The sequence below is a fragment of the Clarias gariepinus genome, chromosome 4 (genome assembly GCF_024256425.1).
Source record: "Clarias gariepinus isolate MV-2021 ecotype Netherlands chromosome 4, CGAR_prim_01v2, whole genome shotgun sequence".
Taxonomy (NCBI): domain Eukaryota; kingdom Metazoa; phylum Chordata; class Actinopteri; order Siluriformes; family Clariidae; genus Clarias; species Clarias gariepinus.
Genome location: NC_071103.1, coordinates 26,038,102 through 26,055,093, shown reverse-complemented (window position 1 = coordinate 26,055,093; position 16,992 = coordinate 26,038,102). Strand labels below are relative to the sequence as shown.

At 37.7% G+C, this 16,992-nt stretch overlaps 2 protein-coding genes across 2 annotated transcripts; one reads left to right on the top strand and one right to left on the bottom strand.

Moving 5' to 3' along the window:
- Window positions 1-198: 198 nt before the first annotated feature.
- Window positions 199-2,733, top strand: cnih4 (cornichon family AMPA receptor auxiliary protein 4). Its single transcript, XM_053493803.1, has 5 exons — window positions 199-304; window positions 724-792; window positions 1,202-1,314; window positions 1,409-1,549; window positions 2,591-2,733. The coding sequence occupies exons 1-5, from the start codon at window positions 236-238 to the stop codon at window positions 2,616-2,618; spliced, it is 420 nt and encodes a 139-aa protein (XP_053349778.1). The 5' UTR covers window positions 199-235; the 3' UTR covers window positions 2,619-2,733.
- A 1,785-nt stretch (window positions 2,734-4,518) lies between these two features.
- On the bottom strand, window positions 4,519-15,363 carry wdr26a (WD repeat domain 26a). Its single transcript, XM_053493779.1, has 14 exons — window positions 14,655-15,363; window positions 13,947-14,046; window positions 13,672-13,728; window positions 13,431-13,567; window positions 13,047-13,144; window positions 9,198-9,354; window positions 8,852-8,990; window positions 8,552-8,692; window positions 8,318-8,437; window positions 8,053-8,198; window positions 7,891-7,969; window positions 7,672-7,801; window positions 6,907-7,101; window positions 4,519-6,763 (listed from the first exon to the last, which is right to left on the bottom strand). The coding sequence occupies exons 1-14, from the start codon at window positions 14,951-14,953 to the stop codon at window positions 6,741-6,743; spliced, it is 1,821 nt and encodes a 606-aa protein (XP_053349754.1). The 5' UTR covers window positions 14,954-15,363; the 3' UTR covers window positions 4,519-6,740.
- Between the last annotated feature and the right edge of the window lie 1,629 nt (window positions 15,364-16,992).

Genomic DNA, 16,992 nt, shown 5'->3' with positions numbered 1-16,992 from the left:
TTTAGCAGTATTTACATTTCAAAACTAACGATTTAGCAATAATAAAATTGTAAATTTTGTTTTTCAAAGTCTAATATAATTTTAACTTCTGAGCTCTTAACATAGTAATGAAAGATATTTGCCACTATGTGGCAGTAGCGCTGTGTAACTTCTAGAAAGTGCAAAGACGCGAAAAAGAGGCCCGACCGGAAAGAGACTTCGTAACCGGAAGTAAGCGCGGACTGGGAAGTTGAAAATGGAAGCTGCCGTGTTTATCTTGTCGCTTGTCGACTGCTGCGCCTTGATTTTCTTGTCTGTGTATTTTGTATCCTTTTACAGCATTTCACTTTAGAGGTAATGAATCGTTGTATTGCACTTATATAGATGCAAAAAGAACATGTTTGCCTGCGGCTTTAACCATATTAGGAGCTGCTGTTTGTAGCCGGTTGGTTTGGTTAGCATTGAGGCGTTATAACCGATATTGCGAAAGCTGCATTGCTTCAGGTGTTTTATTTTTGAAATCAAGTCCGTATTAATACGATATCAGTTAAAATGTAATATGTTACTTTATTCTATCCTATCAGTGTCGTGATATTTAGGCTAGTTTGCAGATTGTATGGTACTGTGCTGTGTGATGAGCTTATTAATATGGCGGGGTAATTGCTAACTTCCTTATATTTGTAACTTTTGTCTTTTAATAAAGTCTTTTTTTTCACGCAACAATGACCTTAACTCTAAATGCAGATAATCACTCTATCTGATCTTGAATGCGACTACATTAATGCCCGAGCTTGCTGTTCCAAGCTGAACAAAGTAAGTATTCATGAGCTTTTTCCTTTACATGAATGAAGGTGGAACTATTTTGGGTTCCACCTTTCCCTTCTTTTACTCCCCTACACTTCTTATTTGTCTTCCAGATACTTTTTACTTTCATATGTGTCCTGGCACACATGCTGACTCTTTTTTACTTGATCCAACTCCTTTAGATCATTAAGTTTGTCTAAGCTTTAGTCTTGTGTTCTCAGACTGTAATGTAAAGTTTGTAGCGTGGTTAGTGACGGCAAGAAGAGGGAAATGACCTAGTTGTATTTAAATATTCAAAATTTGTCTGAGTTTTTACTTGTAGTCTAGATCCCCAGATTACTCTCGCTTCACTGCTAAAACTAAGCACAAGCAAAGTGCCTAATAACATGACTAATCATTATTTTTTCCCTTTGTGTAGTGGGTCATCCCGGAACTAATCGGCCAAGCTCTGGCCACGTTGCTAATGCTAGTCTCCATGCACTGGTTTATTTTCCTCCTCAATGTTCCTGTGGCAGCGTGGAATGTTTACAGGTGGGCTGCTCAAGAGGTCAAAAAAGTGTTTTTGAAAAAACTTCAATCCATTTAATAAAAGAGTGTTCACTAATACATGCTTTCCTTTTACAAGATATCTGAAAGTTCCTATGGGTAACATGGGAGTGTTTGACCCAACAGAGATCCACAACAGGGGACAGTTAAAGTCACATATGAAGGAGTCCATGATCAAATTAGGTTTTCATTTACTCTGCTTTTTCATCTACTTGTACAGGTAAAAAGAAAACAAATATTCTTGGATTTGTTTTTATGGGAATGTATATACAAATGTGGTTAAAGAACAAGATTTTTGTCCGTATGTGCGTCACACTTATGTCCTTGTTGAATCCAGTGTAATGATAACCTTACCTTTTCTGGGAAGGCTTTCCACTGGAATTTGGAGCATGGCTGTGGGGATTTGTACTCATTTTCCACAAGATTATTAGTGAGGTTGGGTAATAATGTTAGTCCAGGAGGTCTGTGGGGTTGTCAGAATTTCATTTCATCCCAAATGTGTTGTGTGGTTGAGGTCAGCGCTCAGTGCAGGCCAACTTCAAGCATGCCATGTCTTCATGAACTTTATCTTGTTCATGCTGTAATATATTTAGGCCACTTTGTTCCATAAAAGCAAAATCTTAATGCTATAGCAAGGAAGAAATCATTCTGTACAATTGTGCAAAATACATTTGGGTGTGATGGTCATTTGTCCATAAATGTGTAGCGTATCAGCACTTATAGAATGTTAGACGTTAAGCTCTTATACATATCAAAATATCATTAGCTAGCTCAAAAGGAAAGTGAGGGTTCCAGTGTGCTAGTTCACGTTTATTAAGCAGGTAAGTTATGTGACTGTTTTGTGTCAACCTTTATTTATTTTTTGGCTGTATTTTTGTTGCCACATATGTATGTTCATGATTTTGAAAACATCAGATTATTTCTTTCTCAGTTACATGAAAGCAGATGTATTATACATTTCATATATTACATGATTAACTACATCACCCAGGATAAAACCTGTGATACCACTGTCTGCATTGTATGGCAGAGCCATTTAAAAAGACATCAGATCTATAAAATGAGTTAAATGACAACAAATAGGCAAGGTTTATTTTTCTAATGAAAAGTTAAATAGCAACTATCCAGAAATCAGACCCTGCTTTCTGTTTAGGGTTTCTGTACTAGTTACGTCCTGGTTTAACCTCTGTCCATTTAGCCCCTTGCCTAGATAGAGTCACACTCACTAACACTCTTGCTCTGTCTCTGGTTTCACTTCTAGCATGATCCTGGCACTGATCAATGATTGATGCTGCAGAGTCGCAAGAACTTCAACTGCCAAACCATAAACTGTCCAATTCGAGCTGTGAATACAATCATTACTTACAGCTAAAGCCAATCAGAAAAAAGGAGAAAAAAAAAACACCCACACTCCATCAAACATGTTATCCTGGTATGTGTTCTTCGCTTGTATATTTGCATTAAGGTAAAACTTTGTCGTTACTTAATTTAGCTGTTTGTTCAAAAGGCTCTTAAGCCGTAGCACAGCTCCCATCATGTGCTGCTTCTCAGGGCTGAATCAACATGACAAATGAATCAACGGGACAATCTCACTGACTCATCAGAACACCTGATAAGCTTACAGCTCGTGAGCATCATGTCTCCACATGCTGGTCTTAAGTGTGCTGTTGGTGTAAATGCATCCAGATTTTTTCCCACATTTTAATTATTTGCTAAAATATGCAGTGTATGGTTTTAATGTTATTCTGTTATTGCTTCTACTATTTACTACAAATGATTCCAAATTGTAATAAGCACATTTTTAAATAGTGGACTTGGCATGTATTTGGATGAATTTAAAATGAGATTTTTCCCCCCTCTGATTTATGCAAAGGTTGTGTTTGTTTTCTGCAGTATTATTCCTTTGTTTTAGGGGGGTGCCATAGCTCCCTCTGTGCCTTCTGGATTTCATTTTAACAAATGTTTCAGTTCATCTATCAAGGACCAGTTTTCATGGGTTTTGATCTGGTATTCAAATGAAGAAATATTAACTCACAATGGCATATGAGTTGATAATGCTGCCTACTGTTACATTCGGTAGGAATGCTTAAAACACAACGGCTACCAACCGCGGCGGCAGACCAAACAAAATTTTAGGATAGATGTCCAGTTAGAATGAAAAACACAATGCTCAGGGGTAAAAAACTAAGACTCGCTGCTGAGCTATGTTGTTAAAGGTTTGGTGCAGCATTTTTTATGGCAATGATCTGTCTGAAACAAACATGATATAAATTTACCCTTCCACATTGTTGGGACTAGCTTAATTCCAGAAAAGTTTTTAATGTGGGAAAATGTAAAACGCTGCAAAACAGTTGTGAATCTTTCATAATGGTTATTTCTCCTAGACATTGCCCTGATGTATGACTTTAAAAAAATTAAATAAATAAGTGTTAAATCAAAGTAATTGCCACACAACTCGGGAGTGATCCTAGTGAAAGATCACTGTATCCTATAGCCATGTAAATGAAAGCCCTGCATTGCTGTGAGGGTGCAGTTTGTATTTATTTATTTATTTAATTTGCAGTTTGCCTTAAAGGTGCCAGATAATTCAAGCTGTTCCTTTAGAAACAGTGCTTATTTCCAATCAATATTCTCATACAGCTTTCCCTTACATTGCCATAAAGACCAAGGTAGGTGTTGGTACACTGTGCATCCAATATAACCTAGTATGCACCTAAATTCTGCAAGGTTTCCTGGGATAGATGGCGATGTTAAGGGAACTTACTTGAATTTGATGGATTTTTGCAGGTGTGCTGTTATCTCTGAAACACTAACTGCCAGCTCAAGGGCGATTTACTTATGACAGGGTCATTAATTAAAATCTCTCTGCAGAAGTATTTGCACTGTTCGTTGAAAATGTGTCTATTTGGAAACTGTTTCTCATAGAATGTAGTACCAGGGCACCTGAGGTTTGGTTCACTGAAAGTTTTTCTTCATATAGTTGTTACCCTACAATGACAACAGTTTGTGTACTGTGATACCTCCTTCCTCAAAAGTAACAGGAGAACTGCATGGAGACTTAAAAAGCAGGAGATGCCTTTTTTCCCTTTTTAATCTAAAACCAATAAAATTTCATTATAAAGCTTATCATTTCCCAAGGAGTTTAATGTGCTGTGCTACCAAGGAGAATGCCAATAAACGGATGGCAACTTGTGTTTGTGTTTTTAAAACCCTGAATGCTTTATTGAAAATATGCATATGTAAGACTTATCCTACACATTACATAACGGTACAATCACTTAGAATATTAACACAGTTAAACGCAAAACGGATCTTTCAGAACCTGATGCAAAGCAAACTTTTTGCCCGGTAAATGTACCCTGGGCCATGTGGTTAATGTGCTGGCTCACAGCCTTACTTTCACAGCACAGGAAAGCAAAAACAAGTTGTCTGAAAATGAAATACAAAGTCAAAAAAAAGGTCATTTGCATATGCAGAATATTGAACATAACATGGGTGATACAGTGTTTAAACATTAGACCTACGGTGTGTGCGTGTCACTCCTCAGCGACCAGACAGGTTTGGCTGGTGAGGGGAGGGATAACCTGTACAGAGGAGCTTACCTGATGCAGGTGGAAACGTACGTCATTCGGAGGGAAAGATGTGTTCAATCTAAATATTTTTGACCAGTCATAATACATGCCATAAAATACACACACACACACACACACACAAAGCACATACTACAAGCAAATAATAATAGTTTTTTTTATGCTTGATGACCAGACTGTAACACTCTGTATAGTATAAGAACATCACATAGAGAAAAAGAAAGGTAGTTAAGAGGCCACTTTTGAAGAAAGATTTTTCGTTATAGTCGAGGAAATCATAAGTAAAAAAAAAAAAAAAGATCAAAATAACAAACAATGAATTAGGCAAATAAAAAGAAAAATCCGACTGTAAAGATTATTCGATTGTATATCTAAACAATGTTTAAAAAAAGAAATTAAATCAAGATAAAAGAATCTAAATAGGACAGCTGACTGACATAAGGGTATTAGTACATTAGGATGGAGATTGCAGTAAGCCAAAACATTAAGCAAAGATGATCTGAAGGCTTGTTTACAGCCTAGCTTGCTTACATTACCCTTAAACTGTGTTCCTCTCAACCAGGTTCAACACTTCTGAGCAATTCATCATTTTATATATACGAAATCTTGTCTATTTTAACCCCATCGCACATGGTACCTGGTTTTAATATCAACACCCGATTAATTCACTGAAAACCTTAATGGCGAACTTGCTACAATAACAATTCAAATAAGACTGACATCTATAAGCCATTTACAAAGGTGAAAGCATTCTTTCTTGCAATAATGATGGTTGATATTTACATGTGCTCATAACCTTGTAAATAAGGTCCAAGTCTTAAATGGTGTCCACAAGGACACCACAAGCAGGGAACAAGGAGCATGCGGACAAGAGAGACCGGCCATGGGCACCTAATTCCAAATCTCATTGATGAGTTTCATTAATGGGTTATTCCCTCTCCGACAGATTAAAAGATTCAAGTAAGGTCAGCTTATGGGACAATACACTTGCTGTCTTACCCATAGCAAGCAATGCTGTCAGGAGAAATCTTATACACCTTGTCCCCTATCTATCTTGTTGCCTCACCTCTCACTTACCCATCATACATAAATGATAGAGACTTTAGAAAACTAAATTCCATAAACTTTGTGGGGAAGGAGTCAGTTTTTAAGATTTTCCTCAGAAATCAAAATGATCTTACTGTTAAAATGCCTGCAAATTCAGTCGATTAAAATTATTGTCTAAACATGGAAAATTATTACATTCTGCTGGTGAAAATTCTCTCAGGCACACAATCACACAGATGCCTGAAAAACCTAATGTATATACGGGTAATGATATAATGCACGATCTTACGTGGACCCCTCCAACATCTTGATGCCCTTGATGCCCCCAGGGGTCTCTAGGGAAATTGCATGAGCTAAACTGATTAAAATATTTATAATAGTAATAATAAAAAAAAAAATCTTCAGAGTGAATATTGTAAATAACAGAAAATTTGACTACGACTCAATCCTGATGCCTGAATTGATATACAGCAATAAATAATAGGAGTAATAAATAATAATTTGGTGTATTTTGTGAGGCTGCAGCTCCTCAAATATCAGACTGAGGTCAATTAGCCTCCTGAGCGAAGCCACGCAGATCTGAGGGCTAAAGGCCAGCAGCTAGGTGAGTTTCATTCAAGTGGTCCGACTTTACTGCTTAAGCTCAGCCTTTCCGTTGCCATTGGGGGTTAACCTCCAGAAAAACATCAGTGTGCATTTTTTTCTTTTCTACTTCATTCATCCTTAATTTCTTGCAGTGTTTACTCAAATTTTCCTCCTGCTCCAGGGCCAATATCAACTGTCCATGCTACAGCATTCTATAGAGAAGGGAAAAATGTAGGGCTGTTTTAATGAGTTTAAAAGGGTTCAGTATTCATGAGCTAAAGAATGGTATACCAATGCTTACATAATGTCTAGATATTTACATAGATTCATTGTGCAACATACTAACTATTCTTACCACCTAGCCTCTCTGCTTCCTGGGACTCGGTGAAGGGAGCAGGACCCCAGACACGGACAGTGCCATCATCAGACGCGCTGGCCATGAGTCCTGGCAGAACTGGGTTCCAGCTTACACAGTTCACAGTACGTGTGTGGCCTGTGAGTTCAGCGATTGGCAGCTCACTGCGCTTGTGCCAGATGTACAACTTGTGGTCTTTAAAAAAAAATAATACATAAAAGCTATTAAAGCATAACACTTCTTATAAACTTCTTGTAAACTACAAATAATTGAAAATATATACAACAATAATAACCTATTAGTATAAGCTATGAATATCATTTAGTTTAAAGTTAATATACTTCTGTTGCTTGCACTGGAGGCAAAACCTCTAATTAAAATTTGTAAGATCAATTGAACACTTGTACTCGTTAATTTTTAAAATCAAGACAACACTCCAGAATCAAAACAGAAAACAGGGCTTTGCTGCTTCCTCTTAACCAATTATGCACTGTGCAAGGAGGAGGAATTTTTATATTCATCATTTAAAAAATACACCTACAAAAGCTAACCAAAAACAAATGATTTAAACGAACCCAATTAACTTAATATGCACTGATTACATTGCTGGTCAGCTCAACTTTAGGGAAAAAAATCTGTAATGCATAACTTCCATGAGCAGAAAATTAGAAAATACCAACAGAGCAGGTTCTTCATGATTTACTTCTTTAACATTCTTAAAGAAATTATGTGTACAAAGAATTGATGTAATGCACAATAATTCACCTTCACTCCCACTGGCAATAAAATCTTCATTATGGCCACCGAAACAGGAGTGGATGGTATAAAATCCTTGTGTCACACCTTGGTATTTCCTGACCAGAACCCGATCATGTAGGTCCCACAGATGAACTCCCTACACACAGCAACACAGCAGAGTGAGCAGCAATGTTATTTCCTTTTAATCTAAAACACAGACATGCAGCAGTGAATAAAAAGGAGTACCTGAGTTGCGACATTTAATAGGGCTAATCTGCCATTCTTTGACACGGTGAAAGACATTATAGGGTGATCTTCTTGCACACTGCGTAACATAATAGACAGTTACTTATGAATGGTACAGTATTTCCAGTTAAACTGGTTCTAAATGTAATGTCAAGCCCTTACATGTTTCTGTCTGTCAGATCTTCGAAGTTGTATCCCCGGATACGCTGATGCGTGTCTGAAGCCAGTACTGTTTTGCCGTCATTCAAGCACCACAGGCACTGAACACGAACTCCTTCCCATGAATCCAACAGATTCCCATCTAGATCCTACTCAGTCACAAATAACAATAATTTAAAAAAAAAATGTAGATGCATGGTAGGTCAGCAACTGATGCTATTTAATTTCCAGTTATATTAGTATTACATACAACTCCTGGGATACCTACACACTGATAAAACTGCCCTCTCTGACCCCCAGTTACAAAGCGCTTCCCATCCGGGTTCCAGGCTACACTTGTCAGGCTGTCTTCATGCGACTGGCTCATTTTTGTCCTCAACTCACCAGTCTGAAAGACAATAATGTAGGTTTAAGATCCATCATGTTTAATTACTGCCTATGAGCCGATTAGAAGAATTTAAAGCAGACACTGTAATTGTAGCAATACAGGGAAAACCAGCACCTGAACGTTCCAGAGCCATAGCTCTGAGCAGTCATCTGGGCCACAAGCTATCAGATATGCATCATCTGGGCTCCAGGCCAGGTAAGACACCCCATAGGCATGGCCTTCGAGAGTCCTCAGCTGCTTCAATAGGTGTGTCTCCTAAATAGTCATGACAAACAACCAAACAGTTTACTACCCCTTCCTTTCCTCAGAATAGAATGGAACAATTTCTAAACTAACAAGTTTATTGTTTTTATTTATTTAAATACACAATTATATAGATCATATTGTCAAGAATTTTTGGAGAGAAGCACACACCGGGTCAACCTGCCAAATAATAACTGTAGTGTCTTTGGAACCTGAGGCCAGTTTGGTGCCATCATTGGAGAATTTACAGAACCAGACCTCATTGCAGTGCTCTGTCAGGATCTGCTGAGTGTAGCAGGGAAATTGTTTCCTGGAGATGAATAGAACACATTTCATAAGGGCCATCTGTACAGCATCCACAGCTAAAACAAATGTGTATTGGCATGGGCAAGAAAAGTGTAACAAAAATAGAATCAACAGTAGGATTGCAAATCAAGACAAATGTTAAAGGGTGGAAGCAACATACAGATCTCTCAAACTTTATTAAAAAGAGAGAGCGCGAGAAAGAAACATTTACCTGCTGCATACATGGTCCACCAGAAGAGAGACAGAGTCCAGGCTGCTGTCAAGTTTGGTGTTGTGGTAGAGGCAGCGATCTCTCTGCAACTCCACAGCCTGACGCAACAGAGTCTGTAGCCTGCGAGGAGGCAGCATCACTGAAGGAGGCAGATATGCTGTAGAAATAAGAGAGAGAAATACAGAAAGAGGTCGAGCAGGAGTGGCAAGTCGCCAAATAAAAGAAAGTAGAGAGACATGGCTGATTACAGACCGTAGTCAGGGTTAGAGCCAATTCCTTTTCAACTCAGCCACTTCAGGAGATTTACTGAATTCTGTTCATTACCAAAAAAATCTTTATTTAAGGAATTTTTTATTTAACATGTTTTCTGAATTCACTTTATCTCCTGAAATGACTGAATTACAATGATACTGACCCAAACCCTGTATGTGAAAAGACAAAAGGAAATTACATGGCACTGACAGAGAGATAGGAAGGTAAAATAAAAAAAGAGAGGAGGAAGGAATATGAGAGTTTAACCATGGTGATGCAGACATAATACATAACACTATGTGAATTAATTACATGTGTATAAACAGTCAAGTGCAAAGGTATTTGGACAGTGAAACATTTATTTAAATAAAATTGCCTCATACACCACAAGGGATTTGAGATAAAACAAACAGGAAGGGCTTGAAGTATAGACATTCAGCTTCAATTTAAGGCGTTTAACAAAAATACTCCATTAACCCTAAATATTATAGCCATTTTTCATACAGTTTTCACAGGCCCTATTGTGGCCTGTGTCTTAATTAATGATTATTTAAATTATGCAGAATAATGTAACAGTTAAGAGAATAAAAATTACCATACTGCTTGGACAATATCATGGTAGACAGATTTTTCTCAGTATGCTGGAACCATGATCAGACTGCCTGATTCATGTCTAAAACACTGGCCTTCCAGTAACTTCTTTAATGGTCCAAGCATGTGTAAATCGCTTAAAATGAGGTTAGGACTGTATGGGGGATGCGGCGGATTGACGCACCTCCCAGCTGAGGGTCTGTAATGTGCAAGTGGTGTTCGTAAATGATTGTGTGTACAGTTCCCACAGACAGATGTGTCTCTTTGGCAATATGTTATCAATTGATAGTAAAGGATCAGGCATTCCACACGTTGTATGCTTACGGGGGGACACATTCGCACCCTTCAAATGTTTTACAGCAGCTAGGTCTCAACACCGTACTGTGCCTGAAGTCTTATCAATTGACATTTTTAAATAATGTCAACTGATTTTATGCCTTTAAGTAACAAGAAATTTCATCACAATTCTCATTACTTTTGATTGAAAAATCAAAAGATTTTTAATTTTATTTCTAGACATATTTTTAAGGTTTACATTTTCTTATTTGATTGACAGCTAATGTTTCTTCCTTCTAGAAAGGAATACTTAGAAAATTAGCAAAATATCTAAAAAGACAACATGAAAATTATGCTTAAAATTGTTTTAAAAAATTAATTAAAAAAATTAAATTAAATATCTACATAGGTATAACAGTACTACTGTGGTAATTTTACATACATGAGTCAACTATAACTGACCACATAATAAAATATTGAACTGACTTGATAAATACAGAAAGGCCCAAAAATATTTAGACACCTTTAAACATAAAAAATATATGCTTTTCTGTCAGTCACATCATAGCATATGACAGCTACTGACATCTTTAAAGAAAACATTGCTGCACGCTGCTGCCATAATTAAATTTGAAAAAAAAAAAAAAAAGGCATAGATAACAACTGTTGAACTGTATTTACATTTTCAGGGCTGATGGTGGAGAAAAATTCCTGAGCCTGAACTTTTTTTCCTTGCCCCCGAGCTGAGTAGGGGTACTATGTATGTGACACACTTTTAAACACATAACTTGTTGGCCCCTGGGCCCAAATATATAAACAGCCTATGTATAACCCTGATCACCATTGTCAAGTGGCTCTTTTTTTTTTTTTAAAGATATTTTCATATTTGCATTATGCCCCCAGGATTATTCAAGAAAATACAGCATTTACTACTCAATATGTTCAGGGCCTAGATTGACATTATTAGCCCATAGAAAGACAGGTCAGTAAGTGGCAATAATAGTACTCCAAAGTACACAGAAATTGATTAACTAATTGATTATCCTCCGCTAATTTCTTAAATAAAGTGACAAGTGGGTGGGCGATATTAAATACCAGGTCAAGCTCAGCAATGAAGGAGCACAAGCAAATTTTTAAACGAAAAAACGAACCTGATTTTTTTCCCCGCAGCCACAGTAGAAAATTATATCTTTTCAGCTGTTCCAAAAACCTAAAACAGTTTTTGCCTTTGCTCTTGTATTTATTGTCCCGCTGAAAGATTACGAGCATCTTTTATGCTTGAGTGTTATCTTGCATATAACTCAATGCGTGTGCTTGTGTTATTAACCAAACAACACCTCTCTGTCAATAATATTGTTGGGGGCTGATGTATACTTGTCTGCCATCAAGAGATGCCTTTATGAATCCAAGTACAGACGGGTTACCTCATGGTGCAAACCACTGGTAACAAACAACAAAATACCCTCTAAAAAAGTCCTGATACAAGATTAACTTGTACCAGAATAAATGGATGAGAAAAATATGGTGAAGGAAAGGAAGCGCTCATGTTCCAGTACTTACCTTATCATTATTAAACATGGTGAAGACAGGGTTATAGCATGGGCATGTACTATACTTTCTGCTCATAGGTCACTTAGTTCACTTATGCTAGACTTAGAGGTCTAGCATGGATCATGTAAAAACAACTTAAATTTTAATATAGTTTTCACAAGTGTATTTGGGCTGAGCTTAAATGTAACATATAGGCTTTGTTTCATCACAATCGACTCACCGCAAGAGAAGGTATGCTACTTTGAAATTTTAATGGAAAACACCCTTACATCATAATATATATATAAAAATAAATCAACCTATAATTTTTTTAAATCATTAGTTCATCCCAAAATTCAACAGATAGCACTGTACATTCTTTAATACTTTAATTGCCTCTGTTGTTTTGTTCACTGATAACAATGCTACAAAGCTACCTAGCGTCTACCACAATCCCAAATCCCGGGTTAACACCTGATCAAGGGCACTACTTAATGTACAAAGGATTGTACATCCTAGCACATTAGCTCTCCATCCTATGCTATTTGTGATTCAACCCCAAAAATGAATGAAATGGATATTCTAAAGTGGAATAAGGGAAATAAAAATAGAGGATTCATGGGACTCTCCACCACCTCCATGGTTTATCATCCTCACATTTTGGTTACATTTTACTGGTAAGAATTCGAAACTAATTTCACCTGTTAATTACATTAACTGTTGGTCAGCAAATCAACGCTCGCTCTGCCAGTTGTGGAAGGATTTGTGCTGGCAGACAAAAATAACTGTTAAAAAAAAAACACAAATAAATAAATCTGTTGATAATAAATGCCATTTGTAAAAATGTTGTATGAAAGCCATATCACACGAAATATCACACTTAACATTGTGCTGTTGTCCTGAATATTAGCACGGCTGCCTCTATTTTCATCACTGTGGCTGATATTCAGTACACCAGCATGACTTCAAGTGTTATATTGCTTTTATACAACAGGTCTACACACTGATAAACAATGAAAGCAATATTTTTAGTTAAACTCCTGGAATCAGAGCTGTAAGGATACGCTTTAGTCACGTCTTTATTGCTTCATTTCAAATCCATTTTGATGGTGTACAGAGGAAAAAAATATAGTTATAAACTGTGTCCCTGTCCAAATACTTAACTGTGTGCGTGCGTGTGTGTGCGTGTTTTGCACTCACTCTGGAGTTTGTCAAGCAGCTTGGAGCGAGAGGATGTACCCTTTCCCTCCCACTCAGCCTTGGCTCGGAGATCATCAGAATGGCTGCACATCAGGTACCTAAGCATCCAACAAATGTGCTTTAAAACACGTTATTATCATTAGCTTCATTAAACATTTAAGACACACTACACTACTCCGAACATGACAACCTAAAAATTAATAATTCACTGTTTATATTTGCAACATGTGAGGCCTTACTTATGTAAAATAGAAACACATCAAGTAAAGATTTTACTAGTTATTTTCAAGCATTATGATAAGCATCAGCATTTCTACTAAGCAGAAACTGATAAAAATAAAAAATAAAAACTTTAATGTGCAACAGGAGGCACTAGTACTGTACCCGCTAAGAATATGGATGCGCTCTGTATTGTACTTCAGAGGAGTCAGTTCTGCTCGGAGAACATGTAGTGCCTCCAACACCTTTCCATCCTCTAAATACTCCAAATACTTCTGCTGCAAGAGCAAGAACTTCATGCGCTAAAAAGAGATAGAAACAGATATGCATTAAACAAGCAGTGGAGTATAATATAAAAGAATAATACCTTACAGTAAAAGCACATGTAGGGAAATCACTGTCTTACCACAATAGCATTTGGTGAATGCATCAATGCTTTCAACTCATTGAGATCACTTTCAGCCTACCATGAGAAACAAAAAGAGATTTTGAAAAAAGGCAATTCATTAAGGTCACACACACACACACATAAGACTGATTAATCGGAGTTTTGTGAAACTAAAGTTAACACTGATTTTGTTTATAGAATCGACATGAAATGTGTATTCATACCACCAAACTGAAAGCACATCAGACATCTGCTGGTAGAGAAAGCGGTCAACATGATTATGATTTTATTACCTTGTCCCACTCTCCCTCCATTACATGGTTGCGGAACTTAGTGGCAGCTGGATGCTCGAGTCTACAGCCTGATTCCTGCATAAGCAAGTCCACTGTCTGACTGGGGGAAAAAAGAGACATTATTATTATTTTTGCATTTATTTACATACCTATTTAAATAGTCACAAAGCAATTATAAAAACACATCCCCTGATGGATGATGTAAAATATAAATATGACTTCTATAATTCTGAAATCGTTCCATTGCTCAGTTAGTTGTTATTACATCATAAAAGCAGAGACAAGATCTGGTGTATTTAATGGTGGCCATACAGCAGTATGAAATGTAGTGTCCGAATAAGATCGTTTAAATCATCAGGTTGCTTGCTAAACTCGATCTCTATATCTCTTTTCCGAGCTAGAAAATGAAAATGCTACGGTTCTGTTTAACCTGAATGTGCTTGACTAACAGGTATTCAGTGTGCACATTTGTATGTAGTCTTTCCGTCTTTCTCTACTCTGCAAAATGGAGCCCCCTGCGTCCTGTTTTGCAGGTTTGTTTATCTTACTTCTATTTTCATTTTCTACTAGAAACCCTGAAAAAAAAGATATAAAACAAACAAACAAACACTCTCAATACTCTCATAACATTATTGCTTTCTTGAAGCAACACATTCCCTGTTAAATCTACACTCTGGCGTTAAACCTAAAATGACTCCGGCTACTTACTTAAGCCCTAACCCGTGTAGATGTTGTCCTATTAAACGAATCACATCCTCATCAGACTGAGACAATCGTTTCTTCTTTTTCATCGAGCCTGTATCTGAGCCCAAGGTCGTGCCGGTAGATGTGGCAGGGTTGCCCGGTGCCGGGACTCCGTTGTTTGCGGTGACAACAGTGCCGTTGTTTGTGGAGGACAGCAGCCCGTTTGAATGCGCTCCTCCGACCGCTGATGATTCGCCGTTTTGGGCGCTATTTAGGCAGGACAGCTCGGAATCTTGTCCCTGTCCTGCCCCGTTGGCCTGCATGTTATAAACGCTGGTGTCAGTGCCCCTGTGCAGGTTAAAGCTGAGAGCAGAAATAGCGCGGGGGCTTGGGAGAGAAGCGAAGCCCAAAACAGCCGCAGAGAGGCCCGCGGTCCCGGCAGAAGCCCCGGTCTCTCCTGCGCCCTCCGCCGCCGACACTCGGGCTTTCTTCCGCGGTGGCGAAGCTCCGCCCGGTTCAGAGTCGCTGGAAGAGCAAGCGGAGGCCAGAGTTACTTCACTGGGAACGTCGGTGACAAGACGCCCGCAGACTTGTCTCTTACTGTCAAGACGTCCAAATGAAATTTACTGCAGAACTTCACTGCAGTATTCGTACTTTATTTCGCCAGAGAGTGCGATCGCTGCTGTTGTTATTGTTTGTCAGAACAGCTGCAAGTCCGTTATGGACGTCTCTACGTGATGACGTCACAAGAAAGCCCTGAACAACCTTGAGCGTTATGCTGCCTTCAAGAGTCTGCGCGCTTTAAAATTCACCAAAACAATAGCCCGATACATTTGCTCAGTAAAAGATTGATTAGATTCTGTTTTTGAATTTTCTCATTGTCAAATATAGTTTCCCGAAGAGGTAATTACACCCCAAAAAAATCGATTAAGCTTGTTATGCTAAAATTGATCACCTTTTGAGAATCGCTATCTTGAACGCGGCATTTCCTTGTATCGTCAGTGTGATGATTTTCCAATTGCCCTATGTAAGTGAAATGTTTAGTCAGAAGTCTAAAAAGTATCAAAATAAACTAACAATCAGTAATCATGCTGTATTTTCTCTTTCCATCTTGGTTAAATTTGGTTGTAGAAAAAGATCTTAAGCTCACTACAACTTAATTATGCTTAGTTATGTGGTGCATTAATTACAAATAACAGATCGAAGTCATTCAAAGTGCCATTTATTCCCATGTCCTAGGATATAAAAAAAATCAGTACAATCCTGCATCAGGCCAGTGAAAAAAAAGAAAAGAAAAAACACTATGATATTCCTTCAGAATCCACATCAACAATCCAAATACCCTTGCAATTTTGTCTGTGGTTTCTCATTCAATATCCCTGATATCTGCAATAAATTAACAGGAGACTTAGCCGGACACACCGCTCCAGTCTTGTACCTGATACAACTGCACAATACTCTTTTTTAAATGAAACATATACAATATAAAAATATGACTTACTGGATAGAGAATGTTTTTGTTTAGTTTTTTGCAAAGGGTGTTGGAGAACAGAACATTGTAAAAGAATAAACTATTGCACATTCATCTAGTATTTTAGGAAGGTCATTAAGGGGAATATAATCAGAGATCTGAGTGACATCCATATCTCCAATACTGCACCCAAAAAAAAAACCTCTTGACCCTAACTGCACTTTTATCTAGTGCATGCATGCTGTACATATAAACTTGCATTTCACCTGCTCACAGTGACACGTCGATCACCCCAGAGGAGCATATATACAGGACATAATTATGTTATGGCACTTCTTGTATGGCACACGAAACACTTTAAACTGGGTGGAAAAATGGGTTGACCATAAAGGGCTGTGAAGTCCAAAGCCACAGAAATGAACAGGGTAGATAAAAAGATGCAGAACAGCAGGCAAGAACACACACAATTCTGCGTGCATGCATCTGCACACACATATTGGCAGAGAGAGCCAGTGTGCTTCCCTTTATATGCTTTAAATTTTGCTCTTCAATTTACAACAACAAAAAAAAGTCTTGGATGTACAACATTTTTTTTAACAATAAACTATATAGGATCTGTTTAAAAGTCAACATGTACAAGCTTGCCTTGCATCCACTGGGTCTACAAAATCTACTGGTTGTAATCTGTGTTGTACACAAACAACAGTTTATCAGATTCAGCAGATAAAAAAATTTTGGAAATCCATTCTTTCCATCCATCCACCCATCCATCCAACTAGCTATTATTTAAAGGATCCAAGTACAGTATGACCCTATATTTCTCCTGAGTGACCAGAGAGAATCTCATTTTACGCTCTGTGATCTGCTTCCCTTTTTTATATGCAACAATAT